Here is a 20534-nt window from a genome sequence, read left to right on the forward strand (position 1 = left end):
AAAAATGAAAAAATGACAAAAACGATTGGTTATAGCCCATGTTTTTTGAAATTTTGAAAAAAAAAGTTAGCCTCGTTTCTCATCATTTTGGACCGTGGGCTATAGCCCATATCGTACGGCATACTATAGCGCGCAGTTTTTCATCATTTTTGAGGATTTGAAAAAAATGACGAAATGACAAAAACGATGGGTTATAGCCCATGTTTTTTGAAATTTTGAAAAAAAAAGTTAGCCTCGTTTCTCATCATTTTGGACCGTGGGCTATAGCCCATATCGTACGGCATACTATAGCGCGCAGTTTTTCATCATTTTTGAGGATTTGAAAAAAATGACGAAATGACAAAAACGATGGGTTATAGCCCATGTTTTTTGAAATTTTGAAAAAAAAAGTTATCCTCGTTTCTCATCATTTTGGACCATGGGCTATAGCCCATATCGTACGGCATACTATAGCGCGCAGTTTTTCATCATTTTTGAGGATTTGAAAAAAATGACGAAATGACAAAAACGATGGGTTATAGCCCATGTTTTTTGAAATTTTGGAAAAAAAAGTTAGCCTCGTTTCTCATCATTTTGGACCATGGGCTATAGCCCATATCGTACGGCATACTATAGCGCGCAGTTTTTCATCATTTTTGAGGATTTAAAAAAAATGAAAAAATGACAAAAACGATTGGTTATAGCCCATGTTTTTTGAAATTTTGAAAAAAAAAGTTAGCCTCGTTTCTCATCATTTTGGACCGTGGGCTATAGCCCATATCGTACGGCATACTATAGCGCGCAGTTTTTCATCATTTTTGAGGATTTGAAAAAAATGACGAAATGACAAAAACGATGGGTTATAGCCCATGTTTTTTGAAATTTTGAAAAAAAAAGTTAGCCTCGTTTCTCATCATTTTGGACCGTGGGCTATAGCCCATATCGTACGGCATACTATAGCTCGCAGTTTTTCATCATTTTTGAAGATTTGAAAAAAATGACGAAATGACAAAAACGATGGGTTATAGCCCATGTTTTTTTAAATTTTGAAAAAAAAAGTTATCCTCGTTTCTTATCATTTTGGACCATGGACTATAGCCCATATCGTACGGCATACTATAGCGCGCCGTTTTTCATCATTTTTGAGGATTTGAAAAAAATGACGAAATGACAAAAACGATGGGTTATAGCCCATGTTTTTTGAAATTTTGGAAAAAAAAGTTAGCCTCGTTTCTCATCATTTTGGACCATGGGCTATAGCCCATATCGTACGGCATACTATAGCGCGCAGTTTTTCATCATTTTTGAAGATTTGAAAAAAATGACGAAATGACAAAAACGATGGGTTATAGCCCATGTTTTTTGAAATTTTGAAAAAAAAAGTTAGCCTCGTTTCTCATCATTTTGGACCGTGGGCTATAGCCCATATCGTACGGCATACTATAGCGCGCAGTTTTTCATCATTTTTGAGGATTTGAAAAAAATGACGAAATGACAAAAACGATGGGTTATAGCCCATGTTTTTTGAAATTTTGAAAAAAAAGGTTAGCCTCGTTTCTCATCATTTTGGACCGTGGGCTATAGCCCATATCGTACGGCATACTATAGCTCGCAGTTTTTCATCATTTTTGAAGATTTGAAAAAAATGACGAAATGACAAAAACGATGGGTTATAGCCCATGTTTTTTGAAATTTTGAAAAAAAAAGTTATCCTCGTTTCTCATCATTTTGGACCATGGGCTATAGCCCATATCGTACGGCATACTATAGCGCGCCGTTTTTCATCATTTTTGAGGATTTGAAAAAAATGACGAAATGACAAAAACGATGGGTTATAGCCCATGTTTTTTGAAATTTTGGAAAAAAAAGTTAGCCTCGTTTCTCATCATTTTGGACCATGGGCTATAGCCCATATCGTACGGCATACTATAGCGCGCAGTTTTTCATCATTTTTGAGGATTTGAAAAAAATGAAAAAATGACAAAAACGATGGGTTATAGCCCATGTTTTTTGAAATTTTGGAAAAAAAAGTTAGCCTCGTTTCTCATCATTTTGGACCGTGGGCTATAGCCCATATCGTACGGCATACTATAGCGCGCAGTTTTTCATCATTTTTGAGGATTTGAAAAAAATGACGAAATGACAAAAACGATGGGTTATAGCCCATGTTTTTTGAAATTTTGAAAAAAAAAGTTATCCTCGTTTCTTATCATTTTGGACCATGGGCTATAGCCCATATCGTACGGCATACTATAGCGCGCCGTTTTTCATCATTTTTGAGGATTTGAAAAAAATGACGAAATGACAAAAACGATGGGTTATAGCCCATGTTTTTTGAAATTTTGGAAAAAAAAGTTAGCCTCGTTTCTCATCATTTTGGACCATGGGCTATAGCCCATATCGTACGGCATACTATAGCGCGCAGTTTTTCATCATTTTTGAAGATTTGAAAAAAATGACGAAATGACAAAAACGATGGGTTATAGCCCATGTTTTTTGAAATTTTGAAAAAAAAAGTTATCCTCGTTTCTCATCATTTTGGACCATGGGCTATAAACCATATCGTACGGCATACTATAGCGCGCCGTTTTTCATCATTTTTGAGGATTTGAAAAAAATTACGAAATGACAAAAACGATGGGTTATAGCCCATGTTTTTTGAAATTTTGAAAAAAAAAGTTAGCCTCGTTTCTCATCATTTTGGACCGTGGGCTATAGCCCATATCGTACGGCATACTATAGCGCGCAGTTTTTCATCATTTTTGAGGATTTGAAAAAAATGACGAAATGACAAAAACGATGGGTTATAGCCCATGTTTTTTGAAATTTTGAAAAAAAAGGTTAGCCTCGTTTCTCATCATTTTGGACCGTGGGCTATAGCCCATATCGTACGGCATACTATAGCGCGCAGTTTTTCATCATTTTTGAAGATTTGAAAAAAATGACGAAATGACAAAAACGATGGGTTATAGCCCATGTTTTTTGAAATTTTGAAAAAAAAAGTTATCCTCGTTTCTCATCATTTTGGACCATGGGCTATAGCCCATATCGTACGGCATACTATAGCGCGCCGTTTTTCATCATTTTTGAGGATTTGAAAAAAATGACGAAATGACAAAAACGATGGGTTATAGCCCATGTTTTTTGAAATTTTGGAAAAAAAAGTTAGCCTCGTTTCTCATCATTTTGGACCATGGGCTATAGCCCATATCGTACGGCATACTATAGCGCGCAGTTTTTCATCATTTTTGAGGATTTGAAAAAAATGAAAAAATGACAAAAACGATGGGTTATAGCCCATGTTGTTTGAAATTTTGGAAAAAAAAGTTAGCCTCGTTTCTCATCATTTTGGACCGTGGGCTATAGCCCATATCGTACGGCATACTATATAGCGCGCAGTTTTTCATCATTTTTGAGGATTTGAAAAAAATGACGAAATGACAAAAACGATGGGTTATAGCCCATGTTTTTTGAAATTTTGAAAAAAAAAGTTAGCCTCGTTTCTCATCATTTTGGACCGTGGGCTATAGCCCATATCGTACGGCATACTATATAGCTCGCAGTTTTTCATCATTTTTGAAGATTTGAAAAAAATGACGAAATGACAAAAACGATGGGTTATAGCCCATGTTTTTTGAAATTTTGAAAAAAAAAGTTATCCTCGTTTCTCATCATTTTGGACCATGGGCTATAGCCCATATCGTACGGCATACTATAGCGCGCCGTTTTTCATCATTTTTGAGGATTTGAAAAAAATGACAAAATGACAAAAACGATGGGTTATAGCCCATGTTTTTTGAAATTTTGGAAAAAAAAGTTAGCCTCGTTTCTCATCATTTTGGACCATGGGCTATAGCCCATATCGTACGGCATACTATAGCGCGCAGTTTTTCATCATTTTTGAGGATTTGAAAAAAATGAAAAAATGACAAAAACGATGGGTTATAGCCCATGTTTTTTGAAATTTTGAAAAAAAAAGTTAGCCTCGTTTCTCATCATTTTGGACCGTGGGCTATAGCCCATATCGTACGGCATACTATAGCGCGCAGTTTTTCATCATTTTTGAGGATTTGAAAAAAATGACGAAATGACAAAAACGATGGGTTATAGCCCATGTTTTTTGAAATTTTGAAAAAAAAAGTTAGCCTCGTTTCTCATCATTTTGGACCGTGGGCTATAGCCCATATCGTACGGCATACTATAGCTCGCAGTTTTTCATCATTTTTGAAGATTTGAAAAAAATGACGAAATGACAAAAACGATGGGTTATAGCCCATGTTTTTTGAAATTTTGAAAAAAAAAGTTATCCTCGTTTCTCATCATTTTGGACCATGGGCTATAGCCCATATCGTACGGCATACTATAGCGCGCCGTTTTTCATCATTTTTGAAGATTTGAAAAAAATGACGAAATGACAAAAACGATGGGTTATAGCCCATGTTTTTTGAAATTTTGAAAAAAAAAGTTATCCTCGTTTCTCATCATTTTGGACCATGGGCTATAGCCCATATCGTACGGCATACTATAGCGCGCCGTTTTTCATCATTTTTGAGGATTTGAAAAAAATGACGAAATGACAAAAACGATGGGTTATAGCCCATGTTTTTTGAAATTTTGGAAAAAAAAGTTAGCCTCGTTTCTCATCATTTTGGACCATGGGCTATAGCCCATATCGTACGGCATACTATAGCGCGCAGTTTTTCATCATTTTTGAGGATTTGAAAAAAATGAAAAAATGACAAAAACGATGGGTTATAGCCCATGTTTTTTGAAATTTTGGAAAAAAAAGTTAGCCTCGTTTCTCATCATTTTGGACCGTGGGCTATAGCCCATATCGTACGGCATACTATAGCGCGCAGTTTTTCATCATTTTTGAGGATTTGAAAAAAATGACGAAATGACAAAAACGATGGGTTATAGCCCATGTTTTTTGAAATTTTGAAAAAAAAAGTTAGCCTCGTTTCTCATCATTTTGGACCGTGGGCTATAGCCCATATCGTACGGCATACTATAGCGCGCAGTTTTTCATCATTTTTGAGGATTTGAAAAAAATGACGAAATGACAAAAACGATGGGTTATAGCCCATGTTTTTTGAAATTTTGAAAAAAAAAGTTATCCTCGTTTCTCATCATTTTGGACCATGGGCTATAGCCCATATCGTACGGCATACTATAGCGCGCCGTTTTTCATCATTTTTGAGGATTTGAAAAAAATGACGAAATGACAAAAACGATGGGTTATAGCCCATGTTTTTTGAAATTTTGGAAAAAAAAGTTAGCCTCGTTTCTCATCATTTTGGACCATGGGCTATAGCCCATATCGTACGGCATACTATAGCGCGCAGTTTTTCATCATTTTTGAAGATTTGAAAAAAATGACGAAATGACAAAAACGATGGGTTATAGCCCATGTTTTTTGAAATTTTGAAAAAAAAAGTTATCCCCGTTTCTCATCATTTTGGACCATGGGCTATAAACCATATCGTACGGCATACTATAGCGCGCCGTTTTTCATCATTTTTGAGGATTTGAAAAAAATTACGAAATGACAAAAACGATGGGTTATAGCCCATGTTTTTTGAAATTTTGAAAAAAAAAGTTAGCCTCGTTTCTCATCATTTTGGACCGTGGGCTATAGCCCATATCGTACGGCATACTATAGCGCGCAGTTTTTCATCATTTTTGAGGATTTGAAAAAAATGACGAAATGACAAAAACGATGGGTTATATCCCATGTTTTTTGAAATTTTGGGAAAAAAAGTTAGCCTCGTTTCTCATCATTTTGGACCATGGGCTATAGCCCATATCGTACGGCATACTATAGCGCGCCGTTTTTCATCATTTTTGAGGATTTGAAAAAAATGACAAAATGACAAAAACGATGGGTTATAGCCCATGTTTTTTGAAATTTTGAAAAAAAAAGTTAGCCTCGTTTCTCATCATTTTGGACCGTGGGCTATAGCCCATATCGTACGGCATACTATAGCGCGCAGTTTTTCATCATTTTTGAAGATTTGAAAAAAATGACGAAATGACAAAAACGATGGGTTATAGCCCATGTTTTTTGAAATTTTGAAAAAAAAAGTTAGCCTCGTTTCTCATCATTTTGGACCGTGGGCTATAGCCCATATCGTACGGCATACTATAGCGCGCAGTTTTTCATCATTTTTGAGGATTTGAAAAAAATTACGAAATGACAAAAACGATGGGTTATAATCCATGTTTTTTGAAATTTTGAAAAAAAAAGTTAGCCTCGTTTCTCATCATTTTGGACCGTGGGCTATAGCCCATATCGTACGGCATACTATAGCTCGCAGTTTTTTATCATTTTTGAAGATTTTAAAAAAATGACGAAATGACAAAAACGATGGGTTATAGCCCATGTTTTTAGAAATTTTGAAAAAAAAAGTTATCCTCGTTTCTCATCATTTTGGACCATGGGCTATAGCCCATATCGTACGGCATACTATAGCGCGCCGTTTTTCATCATTTTTGAGGATTTGAAAAAAATGACGAAATGACAAAAACGATGGGTTATAGCCCATGTTTTTTGAAATTTTGGAAAAAAAAGTTAGCCTCGTTTCTCATCATTTTGGACCGTGGGCTATAGCCCATATCGTACGGCATACTATAGCGCGCCGTTTTTCATCATTTTTGAGGATTTGAAAAAAATGACAAAATGACAAAAACGATGGGTTATAGCCCATGTTTTTTGAAATTTTGAAAAAAAAAGTTAGCCTCGTTTCTCATCATTTTGGACCGTGGGCTATAGCCCATATCGTACGGCATACTATAGCGCGCAGTTTTTCATCATTTTTGAAGATTTGAAAAAAATGACGAAATGACAAAAACGATGGGTTATAGCCCATGTTTTTTGAAATTTTGAAAAAAAAAGTTAGCCTCGTTTCTCATCATTTTGGACCGTGGGCTATAGCCCATATCGTACGGCATACTATAGCGCGCAGTTTTTCATCCTTTTTGAGGATTTGAAAAAAATTACGAAATGACAAAAACGATGGGTTATAATCCATGTTTTTTGAAATTTTGAAAAAAAAAGTTAGCCTCGTTTCTCATCATTTTGGACCGTGGGCTATAGCCCATATCGTACGGCATACTATAGCTCGCAGTTTTTTATCATTTTTGAAGATTTTAAAAAAATGACGAAATGACAAAAACGATGGGTTATAGCCCATGTTTTTAGAAATTTTGAAAAAAAAAGTTATCCTCGTTTCTCATCATTTTGGACCATGGGCTATAGCCCATATCGTACGGCATACTATAGCGCGCCGTTTTTCATCATTTTTGAGGATTTGAAAAAAATGACGAAATGACAAAAACGATGGGTTATAGCCCATGTTTTTTGAAATTTTGGAAAAAAAAGTTAGCCTCGTTTCTCATCATTTTGGACCGTGGGCTATAGCCCATATCGTACGGCATACTATAGCGCGCCGTTTTTCATCATTTTTGAGGATTTGAAAAAAATGAAAAAATGACAAAAACGATGGGTTATAGCCCATGTTTTTTGAAATTTTGAAAAAAAAAGTTAGCCTCGTTTCTCATCATTTTGGACCGTGGGCTATAGCCCATATCGTACGGCATACTATAGCGCGCAGTTTTTCATCATTTTTGAGGATTTGAAAAAAATTACGAAATGACAAAAACGATGGGTTATAATCCATGTTTTTTGAAATTTTGAAAAAAAAGTTAGCCTCGTTTCTCATCATTTTGGACCGTGGGCTATAGCCCATATCGTACGGCATACTATAGCTCGCAGTTTTTCATCATTTTTGAAGATTTGAAAAAAATGACGAAATGACAAAAACGATGGGTTATAGCCCATGTTTTTTGAAATTTTGAAAAAAAAAGTTATCCTCGTTTCTCATCATTTTGGACCATGGGCTATAGCCCATATCGTACGGCATACTATAGCGCGCCGTTTTTCATCATTTTTGAGGATTTGAAAAAAATGACGAAATGACAAAAACGATGGCTTATAGCCCATGTTTTTTGAATTTTTGGAAAAAAAAGTTAGCCTCGTTTCTCATCATTTTGGACCGTGGGCTATAGCCCATATCGTACGGCATACTATAGCGCGCCGTTTTTCATCATTTTTGAGGATTTGAAAAAAATGAAAAAATGACAAAAACGATGGGTTATAGCCCATGTTTTTTGAAATTTTGAAAAAAAAAGTTAGCCTCGTTTCTCATCATTTTGGACCGTGGGCTATAGCCCATATCGTACGGCATACTATAGCGCGCAGTTTTTCATCATTTTTGAAGATTTGAAAAAAATGACGAAATGACAAAAACGATGGGTTATAGCCCATGTTTTTTGAAATTTTGAAAAAAAAAGTTAGCCTCGTTTCTCATCATTTTGGACCGTGGGCTATAGCCCATATCGTACGGCATACTATAGCGCGCAGTTTTTCATCATTTTTGAAGATTTGAAAAAAATGACGAAATGACAAAAACGATGGGTTATAGCCCATGTTTTTTGAAATTTTGAAAAAGAAAGTTAGCCTCGTTTCTCATCATTTTGGACCGTGGGCTATAGCCCATATCGTACGGCATACTATAGCGCGCCGTTTTTCATCATTTTTGAGGATTTGAAAAAAATGAAAAAATGACAAAAACGATGGGTTATAGCCCATGTTTTTTGAAATTTTGAAAAAAAAAGTTAGCCTCGTTTCTCATCATTTTGGACCGTGGGCTATAGCCCATATCGTACGGCATACTATAGCGCGCAGTTTTTCATCATTTTTGAAGATTTGAAAAAAATGACGAAATGACAAAAACGATGGGTTATAGCCCATGTTTTTTGAAATTTTGAAAAAAAAAGTTAGCCTCGTTTCTCATCATTTTGGACCGTGGGCTATAGCCCATATCGTACGGCATACTATAGCGCGCAGTTTTTCATCATTTTTGAAGATTTGAAAAAAATGACGAAATGACAAAAACGATGGGTTATAGCCCATGTTTTTTGAAATTTTGAAAAAGAAAGTTAGCCTCGTTTCTCATCATTTTGGACCGTGGGCTATAGCCCATATCGTACGGCATACTATAGCGCGCAGTTTTTCATCATTTTTGAGGATTTGAAAAAAATGACGAAATGACAAAAACGATGGGTTATAGCCCATGTTTTTTGAAATTTTGAAAAAAAAGGTTAGCCTCGTTTCTCATCATTTTGGACCGTGGGCTATAGCCCATATCGTACGGCATACTATAGCTCGCAGTTTTTCATCATTTTTGAAGATTTGAAAAAAATGACGAAATGACAAAAACGATGGGTTATAGCCCATGTTTTTTGAAATTTTGAAAAAAAAAAGTTATCCTCGTTTCTCATCATTTTGGACCTTGGGCTATAGCCCATATCGTACGGCATACTATAGCGCGCCGTTTTTCATCATTTTTGAGGATTTGAAAAAAATGAAAAAATGACAAAAACGATGGGTTATAGCCCATGTTTTTTGAAATTTTGAAAAAAAAAGTTAGCCTCGTTTCTCATCATTTTGGACCGTGGGCTATAGCCCATTATTAGTATAGAATATTTGTAATATTATATAACTATTATGAATGTATTGAACATTATATATTTTGTTCTAATTCTCTAATGAATCCACTCTGTGTTGTTAGCCTAACCCTATGATTAAATAACTCCAACATGATGTCAGGATTAAATAACTCCAACATGATGTCAGGATTAAATAACTCCAACATGATGTCAGGATTAAATAACTCCAACATGATGTCAGGATTAAATAACTCCAACATGATGTTAGGATTAAATAACTCCAACATGATGTCAGGATTAAATAACTCCAACATGATGTCAGGATTAAATAACTCCAACATTATGTTAGGATTAAATAACTCCAACATGATGTCAGGATTAAATAACTCCAACATGATGTCAGGATTAAATAACTCCAACATGATGTCAGGATTAAATAACTCCAACATGATGTCAGGATTAAATAACTCCAACATGATGTCAGGATTAAATAACTCCAACATGATGTTAGGATTAAATAACTCCAACATGATGTCAGGATTAAATAACTCCAACATGATGTCAGGATTAAATAACTCCAACATGATGTCCGGATTAAATAACTCCAACTTTATGACCATCATCTTCCCAAAACAATTACCTCTATTTTTGATGAATTGAACAAGGTGGACCCTAGACAAGTGTAATGCTTTATGGTGTCGTCCACTCACAGTTAACAGTCTCTGTATTGAGTTAATAAATACTTAAATCAATCAAACTCTAAAGTAGTCTCGCCGTGTGCGTAGCCAGACCGTTATATTATATTATAATTTTATTATAATTATATTATAGCTCTATAGAGCCAGACAACTATTCCACAATCTCCGAATGTTAATTATGATTCAATAGCCTGGCAACGCGAGAGGACTACCTCAAATTAAATGCTCACATCCGGTCTAGAGCCCGCCTACTGCATCCGGTCTTATTCACGTTGTGTATTTACGGTATTTACGTATCCGCTCTAGACCGGATATGCAAACTCCCAGGCTCTGCAAAAAAAGGTTCTCCCGTTGTTGCCCATAGGTGTTGCCATGTCTGCTTATTATAAGCGACTTTGTTTGGGTTTGTATTTCACTAGTTTCTTGTAACTATTGGTGGTTGCACTTTTTTGTGAACTTGTTTCTAAAGTGTAGACTTTGCTTATTTTGGGCTTCCTTTGTGTTTTTGTTTAAACCAGTTGTTTCATGTCAAGGACCCGCAAAATAATGATGTGTGTATTTGTCTGCAGGCCTATAGCTCTAATGCCCAACGGCAGCAGCAGTAGTAAGGCTATGGACCAGAGCTAGCAGACCCCAGATCTGAACATGTTAAATGTCGGGGACAAGATTTGTAGGCCTACTAATCTACTAATCTCACAACGCGTCCTGCCTAATAGTTCCTCTTTTTTATAGGCTTGTTTTCATAGACCAAGGTTTCCTTCTTTTTCCATAGAAGGGTTTATTTGTTCATATTAAATATGAACAATATTCATCACAACATTTAACATTTAAATGTTACATTTACATTTTAAATGTTGTGATGAATTGAAAATGGTGGACCATGATGTAAACTATAGATTTAGTGCTTTAATGGTTTTATCATCAATGTAACAGTTTAATTTTGTATTGACTTGTGCTTTCGTTTGAAATGTACCCGTTCTACATAATGTACCCATAATGTATCCATTCTACATACTGTGAAATAATGAAATGTACCCATTCTACATACTGTGAAATAATGAAATGTACCCATTCTACATACTGTGAAATAAAGAAATGTACCCATTCTACATACTGTGAAATATAATGAAATGTACCCATTCTATACATACTGTGAAATAATGAAATGTACCCATTCTACATACTGTGAAATAATGAAATGTACCCATTCTACATACTGTGAAATATAATGAAATGTACCCATTCTACATACTGTGTAATATAATGTAATGTACCCATTCTACATACTGTGAAATATAATGAAATGTACCCATTCTACATACTGTGAAATATAATGAAATGTACCCATTCTACATACTGTGAAATATAATGAAATGTACCCATTCTACATACTGTGAAATATAATGAAATGTACCCATTCTACATACTGTGAAATATAATGAAATGTACCCATTCTACATAATGTGAAATAATGAAATGTACCCATTCTACATACTGTGAAATATAATGAAATGCACCCATTCTACATACTGTGAAATAATGAAATGTACCCATTCTACATACTGTGAAATATAATGAAATGTACCCATTCTACATACTGTGAAATATAATGAAATGTACCCATTCTACATACTGTGAAATATAATGAAATGTACCCATTCTACATACTGTGAAATATAATGAAATGTACCCATTCTACATACTGTGAAATGCAATGAAATGTACCCATTCTACATACTGTGAAATATAATGAAATGTACCCATTCTACATAATGTGAAATAATGAAATGTACCCATTCTACATACTGTGAAATATAATGAAATGTACCCATTCTACATACTGTGAAATATAATGAAATGTACCCATTCTACATACTGTGAAATAATGAAATGTACCCATTCTACATACTGTGAAATATAATGAAATGCACCCATTCTACATACTGTGAAATAATGAAATGTACCCATTCTACATACTGTGAAATATAATGAAATGTACCCATTCTACATAATGTGAAATATAATGAAATGTACCCATTCTACATACTGTGAAATATAATGAAATGTACCCATTCTACATACTGTGAAATGCAATGAAATGTACCCATTCTACATACTGTGAAATATAATGAAATGTACCCATTCTACATAACGTGAAATATAATGAAATGTACCCATTCTACATACTGTGAAATATAATGAAATGTACCCATTCTACATACTGTGAAATAATGAAATGTACCCATTCTACATACTGTGAAATATAATGAAATGTACCCATTCTACATAGTGTGAAATAATGAAATGTACCCATTCTACATACTGTGAAATATAATGAAATGTACCCATTCTACATACTGTGAAATGCAATGAAATGTACCCATTCTACATACTGTGAAATATAATGAAATGTACCCATTCTACATACTGTGAAATATAATGAAATGTACCCATTCTACATACTGTGAAATGCAATGAAATGTACCCATTCTACATACTGTGAAATATAATGAAATGTACCCATTCTACATAATGTGAAATATAATGAAATGTACCCATTCTACATACTGTGAATAATAATGAAATGTACCCATTCTACAAACTGTGAAATAATAATGAAATGTATTGTACCCATATATTCTACATACTGTGAAAGAAAAACATTGTCATCCAACCTGTTTGCTTTAAACCGTATTTCTTTCTCGGAGATCTGGCAACGCTGATCTCCGTGGTGTTGTTGTTGTTCATTGCGCATGCGTGAAATACGTCGATGCGGAAGTTGCCCCGGCAATATGTGCGTGTAGTGTTGTTGTTGTTGTTCTAACGGTCGGTAACGGTCCACATGTTGTTGTTATAACGGTTAACGATCGATAACGGTCCACATGTTGTTCTGACGGTAACGGTCCACATGTTGATGTAACGGTTAACGATAGGTAACGGTCCACATGTTGTTGTTGTAACGGTTAACGACAGGTAACGGTCCACATGTTCTGACGGCAACGGTCCACATGTTGTTCTGACGGCAACGGTCCACATGTTGTTGTTATAACGGTAACGGTCGGTAACGCTCCACATGTCTCCTAAAATGTGTCAGATGGAGTCTGTCCGGCTGGCCATAAATGAACACATGACGTCAGTGGTGGGAGAGGACATCCTGTGTGTTTTGGAGAAACAGCAGCGTGACAACAAGGCTTGTTGTTGTGTGAGTGTGGTCAGAGTGTTTGTGTTGGAGCGCCTCAGTGCGGCCGCCGGGTGGATGTGCAACCTCTTCCAGAGAGAGATGGAGACACTGGAAACTCTGCTGGACCATCAGTCAAAGCTGCTGGACATGGCTTTTAATGTGGACACACACACTGCAGGTAACACACACACAGACACACACACACACACACACTGCAGGTAACACACTTCGTACATTCTGTATCACAGGCATAGATCGCTTGCACCACACCCAACAAACATTGTTTTGTGACATTGAGATGTTGGAATACCAGGAGGTGCATGCATAGTCAAATAAGAGCTCCAGCTAGTGTCCTGAGAGCCGTCTTGTTAACAAAGGAGCAGGATTCTGCCCAATAATCTTGTTCTTTGATTTACTCTTTTGATCGCTCTTGTTGCTACGGTCAAATCCGCTGGACAGGGCCACTAATGCTATAGTTCCACTCAGTCAAATCCGCTGGACAGGGCCACTAATGCTATAGTTCCACTCAGTCAAATCCGCTGGACAGGGCCACTAATGCTATAGTTCCACTCAGTCAAATCCGCTGGACAGGGCCACTAATGCTATAGTTCCACTCAGTCAAATCCGCTGGACAGGGCCACTAATGCTATAGTTCCACTCAGTCAAATCCGCTGGACAGGGACACTAATGCTATAGTTCCACTCTACATCGTCCTGGACAGGGCCACTAATGCTATAGTTCCACTCTACATCGTCCTGGACAGGGCCACTAATGCTATAGTTCCACCCTACATCGTCCTGGACAGGGCCACTAATGCTATAGTTCCACCCTACATCGTCCTGGACAGGGCCACTAATGCTATAGTTCCACCCTACATCGTCCTGGACAGGGCCACTAATGCTATAGTTCCACCCTACATCGTCCTGGACAGGGCCACTAATGCTATAGTTCCACCCTACATCGTCCTGGACAGGGCCACTAATGCTATAGTTCCACCCTACATCGTCCTGGACAGGGCCACTAATGCTATAGTTCCACCCTACATCGTCCTGGACAGGGCCACTAATGCTATAGTTCCACTCTGCATCGTCATCTATGTCGCACAAAAGTAAAAACAAATATATAGATTTAATTTCAAATTTTCTAGTTTACTTATGTTAACTTTATACATTTTAACAGCTGATATCAATAACACCAGTATTTGTGTGTGTGTGTGTGTGTGTGTGTGTGTGTGTGTGTGTGTGTGCGCGTGTGCGTGTGCGTGCGTGCATGCGTTTGTGTGTGCGCGTGCGTGCGTAGAGGGACCTGAGGGGCGGAGCTCCAGTCTCCAGCAGGAAGCAGGAAGTGAGGATCAGGAAGTAATGCTTGGAGGACCAGAGAAGGCTGATGTGACAACAACATTATTACTGCAGAAGAAGACATCATGCGGTAATATAATTATAAAACATACCTAACCATAACCCCTACTAACCCTATATAAAACATACCTAACCATAACCCCTACTAACCCTATATATATAATATTGGTTCCACACACAGACGTAAGGATTCAGTACTTTTTAATACTTCTCATTGGTTCAACACACAGACGTAAAGAATGTTCAGTACTGATCTATCAAAAATGGACTTAGGTGGTTTCCTCCCTACAGCAACGGATAATAAATGTTTGACTCTCATGTGGTTTCAGACCTCCAGGACCTCCCGGTGTGTAAGGAGGAGCAGGAGGAGGTACAACTGAAGGGTCTTTCCTCTGAACATCTGGAGGGCGTCCCCAGTCTGCTGCAGGAGGAGGTGCAACTGAAGGGTCTTTCCTCTGAACATCTGGAGGACGACGCAGTACCTCCACGGCTCCAGCAGGGGGCGGTCGCCCCGCCGATTCCCGTAGCAGCGGAGCAACGGCCGCCGTCGCTTTCGGTGAAGAGCGAAGACGAAGACGAGGAGGAGAAACCCTTCGGTTGGAACCGTCCGTCCACCGAAGAGGAGAAACTAGGGGTGGGCAATATGGTGATAAATATTTCAGATATATTTCAGACCGTGGGACATGTCCTATCTAACCCTTTCAGACCGTGGGACGTCTCCACGCGTCATAGCACTTTTTTATTGATATCAAACAAAAAACAAAAAATCTGATTTTCTTTTATTTTTTGGTTGGCCTCTCCTTCTGCACCATAGTCATGGCTGTTCGCACATACCCTATACATAACCCTAACCCTGTGCGCGTTGACGTTCACTTCCTTGTTTACGGCTCAGAGAGAATGCGTCGTATCTCCTAATCTAGGGAACTCTCTGTAGGGATGATGTAACCTAACCCTAATCTAGGGAGCTCTGTGTAGGGATGATGTAACCTAACCCTAATCTAGGGAGCTCTGTGTAGGGATGATGTAACCTAACCCTAATCTAGGGAGCTCTCTCTCTGTAGGGATGATGTAACCTAACCCTAATCTAGGGAGCTCTGTGTAGGGATGATGTAACCTAACCCTAATCTAGGGAGCTCTGTGTAGGGATGATGTAACCTAACCCTAATCTAGGGAGCTCTGTGTAGGGATGATGTAACCTAACCCTAATCTAGGGAGCTCTGTGTAGGGATGATGTAACCTAACCCTAATCTAGGGAGCTCTGTGTAGGGATGATGTAACCTAACCCTAATCTAGGGAGCTCTGTGTAGGGATGATGTAACCTAACCCTAATCTAGGGAGCTCTGTGTAGGGATGATGTAACCTAACCCTAATCTAGGGAGCTCTCTCTCTGTAGGGATGATGTAACCTAACCCTAATCTAGGGAGCTCTGTGTAGGGATGATGTAACCTAACCCTAATCTAGGGAGCTCTCTGTAGGGATGATGTAACCTAACCCTAATGGTCTCTTTGTGATTGTATTGTTGTAAAGTAACCATAAAAACATATGGTGATAATATGGTGTATGGTGACACTGCTTGAAAACATACATATATATATATAATACTTTTCCCTCCCTAGGAGAAACCCTTCAGTTGGAACGAGGAGGAGGAGAAACCCTTCGGTTGGAACCCGTCCAACGAGGAGGAGAAACCCTTCAGTTGCATGTTCTGCTGCAAGTCCTTCAACCTGAACGGCAACCTGAAGAGACACATGCGCATCCACACGGGGGAGAGACCCTTCGCCTGCACCACCTGCGACAAGCGCTTCGGCGAGAAGAAGGACCTGCACCGCCACATGCGGACGCACACGGGGGAGAAGCCCTTCGTCTGCGCCGTCTGCAGCAAGAGGTTCAGCGAGAGCTCCAGCCTCAAGACGCACATGACCATCCACACGGGGGAGAAGCGCTTCGTCTGCACCGTCTGCGGTAAGGGCTGGTGCAAGAAGGACGACCTGACCAAACACATGAGGATACACACGGGAGAGAAACCCTTCATGTGCACCGTCTGTAGCCGGTGCTTCAGTCGAGGCGAAACTCTGAAGAAACACATCAGGACTCACCGGTGAAAACCGCATTTAGGAATTCAAGTCTGACTTTATGTTCACTAGTTGAACACATGAATTACACCCTCTGGGCTTTCTTTCACTCTGCATTCATTCTATCGGCTGACTCTGCACAATTAGCCCTTCGCTAAGTCCCTCCCCAACCCGTCCTTGTCCAATAGGCACGTTAGCAGCGAGGAGACGGGGCAAGCTTTCCTTCTCACCCATTGAGATGCATTTTAACAGACGGGATTTCTCTGTATAAATTATCCATCATTTTAGTAGCAAAACCTTCAAAATGTCTTCTAAATCTAGTCAACCAGGCCTGCAGTAGGCTATGCACTGGACAACATGTCTTCTAAATCTAGTCAACCAGGCCTGCAGTAGGCTATGCACTGGACAACAATACATTTTCTATTTAATAATGTCATAGACATTTAATGTGCATGACATAATTTCAATGAACTAGAAATACGAGGAGATGTTAGACAGAGGGAGAAACGGTATCACAACTCAATCAACTTTAACGACCGTCCGGCAGAAGGTTTCATGTTGCACGGTCAGACTACGGTCATTAGTGTTATTGCCATGGTGTGTGTGTGTTCAACAGCACAGCCATGACGTTAAGCTGTGTGTGTGTGTGTGTTCAACAGCACAGAATGACGTTAAGCTGTGTGTGTGTGTGTGTTCAACAGCACAGAATGACGTTAAGCTGTGTGTGTGTGTGTGTGTGTGTGTTCAACAGCACAGAATGACGTTAAGCTGTGTGTGTGTGTGTGTGTGTGTGTGTGTGTGTGTGTGTGTGTGTGTGTGTGTGTGTGTGTGTGTGTGTGTGTTCAACAGCACAGCCATGACGTTAAGCTGTGTGTGTGTGTTCAACAACACAGCCATGACGTTAAGCTGTGTGTGTGTTCAACAGCACAGCCATGACGTTAAGCTGTGTGTGTGTTCAACAACACAGCCATGACGTTAAGCTGTGTGTGTGTGTTCAACAACACAGCCATGACGTTAAGCTGTGTGTGTGTTCAACAGCACAGCCATGACGTTAAGCTGTGTGTGTGTGTGTTCAACAACACAGCCATGACGTTAAGCTGTGTGTGTGTGTGTGTGTGTGTTCAACAACACAGCCATGACGTTAAGCTGTGTGTGTGTGTTCAACAGCAAAGCCATGACGTTAAGCTGTGTGTGTGTGTTCAACAGCACAGCCATGACGTTAAGCTGTGTGTGTGTTCAACAACACAGCCATGACGTTAAGCTGTGTGTGTGTTCAACAACACAGCCATGACGTTAAGCTGTGTGTGTGTTCAACAACACAGCCATGACGTTAAGCTGTGTGTGTGTTCAACAGCACAGCCATGACGTTAAGCTGTGTGTGTGTTCAATAACACAGCCATGACGTTAAGCTGTGTGTGTGTTCAACAGCACAGCCATGACGTTAAGCTGTGTGCGTTCAACAACACAGCCATGACGTTAAGCTGTGTGTGTGTTCAACAACACAGCCATGACGTTAAGCTGTGTGTGTGTTCAACAGCACAGCCATGACGTTAAGCTGTGTGTGTGTGTGTGTGTGTGTGTGTGTGTGTGTGTGTGTGTGTGTGTGTGTGTGTGTGTGTGTGTGTTCAACAACACAGCCATGATGTTAAGCTGTGTGTGTAAGTGTTCAACAACACAGCCACGCAAAATAACACTGACAGCTATGAGGTGACGGAAGATTGTCCTGCATAGTGGACTGATTTAGGGCTGTTTATTTGGTCAGTCTGTGGGCCAGACAGCCAGACAGTCTGTGGGCCAGACAGCCATACAATATTGTTGCCTGGTCACATTAGGCACATGTTTTTAAACAAGATTGTTTTTATATATATTTGGATTTGTATTATTGTGAGTTGCAACTTTGCATTGCATACAAAGCCTGCAGTTTCTATTAGCTTGGATTCCCCATCGATGTCACTGGTGGATGGGTTTCTGAACCGCCCACAGCCCTCCTATGAGACACAGACTGGTTTCTGAACCGCCCACAGCCCTCCTATGAGACACAGACTGGTTTCTGAACCGCCCACAGCCCTCCTATGAGACACAGACTGGTTTCTGAACCGCCCACAGCCCTCCTATGAGACACAGACTGGTTTCTGAACCGCCCACAGCCCTCCTATGAGACACAGACATTGTGCCATTTTATGATCATGATCATTAGTGAGGACCTATTAGATAGGTTGAAAAGTGGTGAAGCGGTCCTTTAATTTACAAGAAGTCTACACAATTATAGAATGTAGAAGAATTGTTATTTTGATCACCGTTTGCCTGTTATCTCCTAATGGTACCAACATCAATACAGCATGGAATTGTGGACTAAATCTAATCCAACAAAATAGTGTTTAGTTTTGGGTCTGAGAGGCTAAATGTCTTCAAATGGTGGTCCGTGGCTCAGATGTTGAATGAATGAATGAATGATCAAACGAATGAATGAATAAAGGACCTTGAAAACGCGTAGGGTGTCAGACAGGTGCAGTGATCAGGCTAGACACAAGGGGGAGCTCACACCATTCCTACTAGCAGACAGAAAGGAAAACGTTTATTTATGCATCCTATGTTTATTTAAACTGTCTGTCAATAAATACATATATCTTCATTTAAACTGTCTGTCTTCTGTCAATAAATAGGCTACATTATGTTAATTTAAACTGTCTGTCTTCTGTCAATATATGAATGAATACATACAGATGAAATACAATGAGTGGCTGGATGACTGTAGCTGTCCCATTTATGGGTAGTTATTTTTGTTGTATTGTTTATTTTTCTGAAAACATGCATATTGTGTATGTTTTTAGTTTTGGGTAACCATGGTGTATAGCGCCATCTACTGGGCAGGTTGAATCACTATAATCACCTGATTACAACCACCTGTTGGGTTTGGGCAGAACAAACACCTCCACAGAATATCAGAATGAAAGAAAGCATAAAACAAGAACCTTTTGGTGGTGTTTTAATAATAATAATAATAATAATAATACATTTTATTTATATGGCGCCTTTCAGATCACTCAAGGTCGCCTAACAAACAGAAAAGAAATACAATATAAAAAAGCAAGTTTAAAATACACACAAAGGCCTGCAGCAGACTCTTACTCAAGGTGGGAGTAGGCTTGTCTGAATAGGTGAGTTTTGAGGTGGGATTTGAAGGTTTTAAGCATTATGTTATACTTGTTATACATTATGTTATATACTATTTAAAAATAGCAGATCTACAAGCTCGCAGCACGGCATGAACAATCTTGAAAATGTGGCGCAAATCCTGACAGAAAAGGTATGTGTTGTTTCTTACATGTAGCATCTGACTCTAATCAGCTGTACGGACCCCTAAGGACCCCTACGGACCCCCACATCGACTCTAATCAGCCCTATGGACCCCCATTTAATAGAATTAAAGTGTACAAAACGGTTCCATTTGTATGTAGGCTATTTGTATTCATTCACTGTATGAATGAATGAACCTGTAAGGGTTAGGGTAACCTGTAGGGTTATGTTATGTAGTGCATAGAAAGGTTTAGGGTCACTGTATGAATGAATGAACCTGTAAGGGTTAGGGTAACCTGTAGGGTTATGTTATGTAGTGCATAGAAAGGTTTAGGGTCACTGTATGAATGAATGAACCTGTAAGGGTTAGGGTAACCTGTAGGGTTATGTTATGTAGTGCATAGAAAGGTTTAGGGTCACTGTATGAATGAATGAACCT

General features: G+C 38.7%; 1 protein-coding gene across 1 annotated transcript; it reads left to right on the forward strand.

Moving 5' to 3' along the window:
* Positions 1-13001: 13001 nt before the first annotated feature.
* LOC308334852 (uncharacterized protein) lies at positions 13002-17371 on the forward strand. Its single transcript, XM_080791726.1, has 4 exons — positions 13002-13546; positions 14668-14796; positions 15056-15372; positions 16343-17371. The coding sequence occupies exons 1-4, from the start codon at positions 13261-13263 to the stop codon at positions 16826-16828; spliced, it is 1218 nt and encodes a 405-aa protein (XP_080647852.1). The 5' UTR covers positions 13002-13260; the 3' UTR covers positions 16829-17371.
* The last annotated feature ends 3163 nt before the right edge of the window (positions 17372-20534 follow it).

This window comes from Protomyctophum bolini (assembly GCF_963924005.1).
Source record: "Protomyctophum bolini genome assembly, chromosome: 19".
In the NCBI taxonomy this organism is placed as follows: Eukaryota; Metazoa; Chordata; class Actinopteri; order Myctophiformes; family Myctophidae; genus Protomyctophum; species Protomyctophum bolini.